The sequence below is a fragment of the Nannospalax galili genome, unplaced genomic scaffold (assembly GCF_000622305.1).
Source record: "Nannospalax galili isolate Female #2095 unplaced genomic scaffold, S.galili_v1.0 scaffold490, whole genome shotgun sequence".
Taxonomy (NCBI): Eukaryota; Metazoa; Chordata; class Mammalia; order Rodentia; family Spalacidae; genus Nannospalax; species Nannospalax galili.
The window spans coordinates 2984863-2992060 of NW_008329666.1; the positions used below are offsets into that span (position 1 = coordinate 2984863).

The 7198-nt window shown below is 44.5% G+C and overlaps 1 protein-coding gene across 1 annotated transcript in view; it reads right to left on the reverse strand.

Annotated features, from left to right (window-relative positions):
* The window catches only part of Tex43 (testis expressed 43), a gene marked incomplete at its 5' end in the record, with an annotated part of 19294 nt that extends 14440 nt beyond the window's left edge, over positions 1 to 4854 (reverse strand). Inside the window, 2 exon segments of the mRNA XM_008841109.1 lie at positions 2507 to 2615; positions 4775 to 4854. Of these exon segments, the coding sequence (XP_008839331.1) occupies positions 2507 to 2615; positions 4775 to 4854 (189 nt within the window).
* Between the last annotated feature and the right edge of the window lie 2344 nt (positions 4855 to 7198).

The window sequence follows — 7198 nt, forward strand, 5'->3', positions numbered from 1 at the left end:
CCCGTGTTCTCCTCTGCCTTGGTCTTTTATACCGGCTGCCATCAGAAGGTAACACCCACATTTAGGGTGTATCTTCCGGCTTAGATGATCCAATCAAGAAGATCTCTTTCATTTCAGTTAATCTCAGATCAAATCAAGTTGACACCAGGATTAGCCATCACAGTCACTTTGTCTCACCCCCTATAAAGTACAGAATATTACTAAAGTGCCCCTACAACTCACGCACTGTATTCACGGCCACTGGAATCAAGTTTCTTAATTACTCTATATTACTAACTAATCAAATTATTTCTGTAAATTATACCTGCGCCCCCATGCTGGACAATTCAGGGTTCTTAGAAAAAATCTGGTCTAATATAAAAGCACTGTTTGACCCGTCTTGGATTGTCACTTACCTACTCCTGACAGGCATAATTATTCTTCTCTTTCTACTTCTTAAATGCCTTGTTCTTCATTCCTGCAGTCAGAAAAAATTCAATCACTCAGTGTATCAGACCCTCAGAGCAATACACGAAGATGATTTCAACCCGCCCTATGCAGCCTGACAGACTTGGCTTGCACAAATGTACAAGGCCTCCTACAGATAATTCCCCACCTCATCTGATCCCCGGGACAATACCCCTTAGAGGGCTGGTAGTCAATGACGGGTAAGATCCTGTTGGACTGAATCAACCTAAGCCTGGACATGGATGTGTGCGCCCATGCTCCAATGACAGGTAAGGTTCATGCCCGAATAGGACAATCTAAGACAGGCACAGTCCATGATTCTGGGGTTATCCTGAGGCAGAGCTGCCTACAGGCTCTCGCTGGACAGTCATTTTTAAAGAAAAAGGGTGGAAATGTAGCAGGAGGCCTCCAAAGATAGTGCGGACCCAGAGCCCTGGGACTCAGCGAGAATTCACTTCACTTCTTGGTCCACAAATAGCCCACCAAAAGGAGCCTACACCTCTGTACCCTGCTTGGGAGTCCAGTGACTACTGACAGACTGCGTGGCGTGGACCAATCAGAAAATGATACACTGACTAAAGGGACTTGGGGGCAGAGAAAAGGGAAATATAAGGCCTACCCCCTCCTGCATTAAACGAGCCTGCAGCACCTTGCCTAGTGCTTGCTTCTACCCGACTCCTGGGGTCTGTGTGTCGTGACTCCGCGCCTCTTGGCCCCCCAATCGGCAGGGGACCCGATCCAGGTTAGGGTCTTCACAGCTGGCCTGAGGAGAACCCGCAACAGTTCTGTAATGTAATTTTAATGTTAATGGCATCTACTGTTATGCTTAATACTGCAAGTGAGTATAATGTGAAGTTCTGAAATGCTTTTATATGTCCATTTTAAGTTTGCATTTGGGTTATTTGGATGTGATCCTTTTTGCTTGCAAGTTTATGTGAAAGTATAGACATGTCTTAGAGATTATACTAAGTAGAATTTGTTTTATTAGATTTAATTGAGTGCGTGTGTGTGCGTGCATTTGTGTGTGTGTGTGTGTGTATGTGTGTGTGTGTGTGTGTGTGTGTGTGTGTGTGTACATGCCACTTGTGTGGAGGTCAGAGGACAACTTCCCAGAATCAGTTCTCTTCTACCATGTGGGTCTCAAGGATTGAAGTGAGGTTGTCAGGCTTGGTGGCAGGTTCATTCATCCACTGAGCCATCTCGCCATCCCATAGGCTTTTACTGTGAATACTGTGGCCTGGGGAGATGGCTCAACAGTTAAGAGCTCATACTGCTCTTGCAGAGGACTCAAATTTGGTTCCCCGCACCCGTGTCAGGCAGTAACTCCAGTTTTGTAACTCCAGTTCCAGGGGGATCTGATGCTTCTGGCCTCTGAGGGCATCTTTACTTGTACACACACACACACACACACACACACACACAAACACACACAGAATTAAAAATAATAAAAACAAGTTGGGCATGGTGGCGCCAGCACTCGAGAGGCAAAGGCAGGTAGATCTCTATGAGATTGAGGCCAGCCTGGTCTTCATAGTGAGTGCCAGGACAGAGAGGGCTACAGGGAGACCTTATCTCAAAAGAAAATAATAATAATAATAATAATAATAATAATAATAATATGGCTGGGTATGGTGGCACACACCTTTAATCCCAGCACTTTAATTCCAGACAGAGGCAAAGCACATCTCTGAGTTTGAGACCAGCCTGGTCTACAGAGCAAGTTCCAGGCCAGCCAGGGCTACAAAGTGAGACCCTGTCTCAAAAAACAAAACAAAACCAAAACAAGTAAATAATAACAAAAAATGAATATTTTAAAAATAAACTATGGGAACTACAGAGATGTTTCAGTGGTTAAGGGCACTGGCTGCTCTTCCAGAGGGCTCAAATTCAGTTCCCGGCACCCACATAATAGCTAACAACCATTTGTAACTCGCTTCAGGGGATCTGAACCCTCTTCTGACCTTGGGCTTTGCATGCAGAGGTACACTTACGTACATGCAGGCAAAACACTCATACACATAAAAATAAATCAAGAAAAATCGGTGAATAATCACAATACCTTCAGATTCACCTTCCTGAATTTCATGCTTTTTTTCCAAAGCATAACGTAATGCACTGGGAACATCCCTTGCTTTAGTGAGAATCGAAGCAAATGAATTGCCTCACACCTGAAGATTAGGAAAACAAGAAGAGTGTTTTGAGTTAAATAGTTAAGTTTTTGAAAATATACTTTAATTTTTATTTTATGTGTATGAATGTATTATTTGCCTGTATGTAAGTGCACATGTGTCATGCAATGCCCATTGAGGTCAGAAGAGGGTGTTGGATCCCTGGAGCTGGAGTTAGGGATGGTTGATAGCCAACATGTGGGTGCTGGGAACTGAAGCCAGATCCTCTGCAAGAGCAGCCAGTACTCTTAACCACTGAGCCATCTCTCCAGCCCCAGTTAAATAGTTATTTTTAAAAAATGTTTTATTTATTATTCTTATTTTATGTGTATGAATGTTTTGCCTGCACATATGTAAGTGCACACATGTCATGCAATGCCTGGGGAAGTCAGAAGAGGTAATCGGATCCCCTGGAATTGGAGTTGCAGATGGTTGTTAGCTGCCGTGTGGGTGCTGGGAACTGAACCCATGTCCTCTGGAAGAGCCAGTGCTCTTAACCACTGAGCCATCTCTCTAGCTCCTTGAGTTATAGTTCTTTTCAGAGGCAGTAGCAGCTACAGGACAGAGAGGTGTGCTATGAGGCTCATCCAGCAGCAAATCAGTCTTCAAATCTCCATGTGCCCTGAGCTTCCAACAGTCAGGAGGGTGAGGCAAGAGAATTCCTAAGTTCAAGGCCAACCTGGTTTACATATGGAGTACTGGGACACTCAGGGTTACATAGTGAGATCCTCCCTCAAAACAAACAAACCAACAAACCCAAGTATCACCAACATCAAGTTCGGGCTGGGTACACGTACCTACAACTACAAATGCACATACAGCCTATTTTTTTTTAAATTTTATTTATTATTTTTATTTTATGTGTATGCGTGTATTGACTGCATGTATGTAAGTGCACCCATGTCATGCAATGCCTGCAGAGGACAGAAGAGATTGTCGGATCCCTTGGAACTAGAGTTATGGACAGTTGTTAGCTGCCATGTGGGTGCTGGGTTTTGAACCCGGGTCTTCTGCAAGAATAGTCAGTGTTCTTAACAGCTGAGCCATCTCTCCAGGCCCCTTTTGGTTTTGTTTTTAAAGTGTATATGTGTATGTGTGGATGTGTAAGTCTGCCTGTGAAGACCGGAAAAGGGTGTTGGATCCCCTGGAACTGGAATTACAGGTGGTTTTTAGCCACCTGATGTAGGTGCTAGGATCCAAACCCAGGTCCTCTGGAAGAGCAGTAAGTGTTCCTAGCTGCTGAGCCATGTCTCCAACCCTTACAAGCTAGATTGAAGATAGAATGCAGTACACCATGATTTGCCTCATGAGTTGTCCAAAGGGAAAATGAAACCAGAGAACTGAAAGGAAAGGGAGGGAAGGAAAGACCAGTGCGGCTTCTGAATTTATATGTGCTCTACACTTAAGTTAGATTTGCTATTCCTGTGCACACTTTTCTCTATGGAGCATAAAACTGCATAAATCTAAGGAGAAGCTCAAAGTTACTGTATCCTCATATATAGCTCCCAGACTGTAGAAGAAATCAGCGAGGAAAACACCTCTAATAACATCTATATTCTGTAATCCCAGCTATTTGGGAGGCAGAAGCAAATTCTAGGCCAGCATGGACAATTTAGGGAGACATTATCTCAAGAAAAAAGTTAAAGGGGTCTGCCAAGGGCAGAGGATGTAGCTCAGGTGGTAGAGTGTTTGCCTGGAATGCATGGTGCTCTGAATTCTAACTCCAGCATATACCAGGTATGCTAGCACATGCCTGCATTTCCAGCACTCGAGGTGGAGGCAGGAGGATCAAGAGTCCAAGGTCTTCTTAGCTACACAGAGATCTCTGTGAGTTCAAGGCCAGTCTCAGGAAAAAAAAAGGGTTTGGTGAGGGTGGTGCTGACCCCGGATATGGTGGCCCATGCTTTTAATCCCAGCACTCGGGGGGCAGAGACAAGCAGATCTCTGAGTCTGAGGCCGGTCTGGTCTACATAGTTCCAGGCCAGCTGGTGCTACACAGTGAGATTCTGTCTCAAAAAATAAAAATAAAAAATAAGGAAGGGAAGGCTGAAGGCTGACAATATAGCTCAGTGACAGAACACTTGCCTAGCATGTGTGAGGCCTATGTTCCATCCAGCACTACAAAAGAAATGAGCAACCCAGAATCCTTAAGTTCTTACTTATTAGTAGACTCGGATGAATTCTCTTTGGAGCAGCCGCTGTCCAGTTTAGGTAAAGAAGGACAAGTGTCTTTTTCCAAAAGCCATCACTGGAATCAATGACAGAATTCCTACCTAGAACCCCCACAAGTCTAATTCTGATGAAACTTCTACCTTTGATGTAACAATTGTTAACACCACAGCAACCCTTAGCAGCTATGATTATGGAGCTCGGAGCTATTTTTAATGTGTGTGGGGTGTTTTTTTTTTTTGTTGTTGTTGTTTGTTTCGTTTTTCAGTCTTTTTGAGATAGGGTTTCTCTTGTAGCCCCAGCTGGCCTGGAACTTGCTACGTAGACCAGGCTGGCCTTGAACTCACAGAGATCCACATGCCTCTGCTTCCCAAGTGCTGGGACTAAAGGTGTGTGCCACCACACCCAGCTCAATATGTTTTATCTCCCTTGTGAAAAACATTAACAACTAATAAAAATGAGGATACTTCCAGACACTGCAATTTCAACACAAACATTAGAAAATGGGAAGCAGGGGCTGGGGATGTGGCCCAGTTGGTAGTGCTTGTTTAGCATGCACAAAGCCCTGGGTTTGATCCTTAACACTGTACAAGCCGAATGTGGTGGAGCATCCCTGTAATCCCAGCACTAGGGAGGTAGAGGGAGGAGGATAAGATGTTCAAGGTCATCCTTGGCTACTTAGGGAGTCTGAGTCTAGCCTGGGCTACGAGAGCCCTGATCTCAAAGCAATAAAAACAAAACCATACTGAAGCATTGGTTTCTGTGGGATGCAATACAAATTAGAAATGTGTGATCTAAGATTAATTTTTATTTTATGCGTATGAGTGTTTTGCCTGTGTATATGTATATGCACCTAATGCATGTCTGCTTGAGACCAGGAGAGGGTGTCAGATCCCCTGAAAGTAGAGTTAAAGAGAGTTGTAAGAAGCCATGTGAACACTAGGAACTGAACCTGGGTCCTCTGCAAGAGCAGCCAGTACTCTTAACCACTGAGACATCTCCTCTAGCCCCCACCCCACCCCGTCCATCCCTCCCCAATCCCCTCTCTCTGTTGTCAGGGACTCTCTCTGTACCCTATGCCGGCCTTGAACTCTTGGCAATTCTTCTGCCTCAGCCGTGTTGGGGTTATAGGTATGAGCTACACCAGTTCTTCAGATGGTAAATATTCAAACGACTGGGGAAGATGTGCCACCCACCTTCTTCCTTTACATTTTTACTTATTTGTTTAGTGTATGGGGGCACACATGTGCTACGGTATGCATGTAGAGGTCAGAAGACAAATCTTAGGGAGATTCTCTCCTTCCACCATGTGGGTCCCAGGTGGCAGGCACCTTTACCAGAGCCATCTCACCAGCCCAGGGAGCAATCTTAATGAAGTGGCTTCAGTCATTACTGCCCTGTAAAAACCGTAACTTGGAGTAGAAAAAGGAGTAATATTTATATGAACGTGGAATTTGTACGTTTTGGAACATAATGTTTTTAAAAACCATGTCTTATAGGGTTGAAGGTATAGGAAAGCAGGCTAGTGCTCAAAAATATGTCTTTCATTGGCTATAGCAACTGTATGAAAGAGTTTTGAGATTTTAAAGGATGGAAGTGTAGCCAAGTAGACAGAGCACATACTAGAATACAAGATGCCCTGGGTTCAAGGAGGTGAAGTCCCTTGAAGCTCAGTAAGGACTATGAAAGGTCCAATAAAAAGCAGCCAGTAATTAGTTTGTTAGGTTTCGAGAAAAGAGCAGGACCACTAGAGACTACCCTGAGGTGAGAAATTTATTGAAGCTTCCACGGGAGAAAGGAAGCAGTGGTTTTCCATCACAGCAGGCTGGATTTTATAGGATTTTTCTTTTGTGGGTAGGGGGAGGTAAGCTCAGTAAGGACTATGAAAGGTCCAATAAAAAGCAGCCAGTAATTAGTTTGTTAGGTTTCGAGAAAAGAGCAGGACCACTAGAGACTACCCTGAGGTGAGAAATTTATTGAAGCTTCCACGGGAGAAAGGAAGCAGTGGTTTTCCATCACAGCAGGCTGGATTTTATAGGATTTTTCTTTTGTGGGTAGGGGGAGGTGAGACTGTAGCAGGTGCCTGAGTCCGTAGCAGGTGCCTTGGTGGGGAGGGTCTTCAGTTAGGTGTTTTTCAGTTTTTTGGTTGGCTGCGATGGAAGATTGCTGTTATGATCGGGGTGCATTGTTAAAACAAAGGTCAGATGGCTACCAAGAAACTAGGATGGTCTAGTTTCTACATATTTTTAAGAGACTACTGGAGCCAGGTGTGGTAGCATGGCACACGCCTTTAATTCCAGCACTTGGGAGGCAGGGGCAGGCAGATCTCTGTGGGCTCAAGGCCAGCCTGGTCTACATAGCAAGATGCCAGCTGGGGCTACAGGGAGAACCTGTCTCAAAAAGACAATAAAATA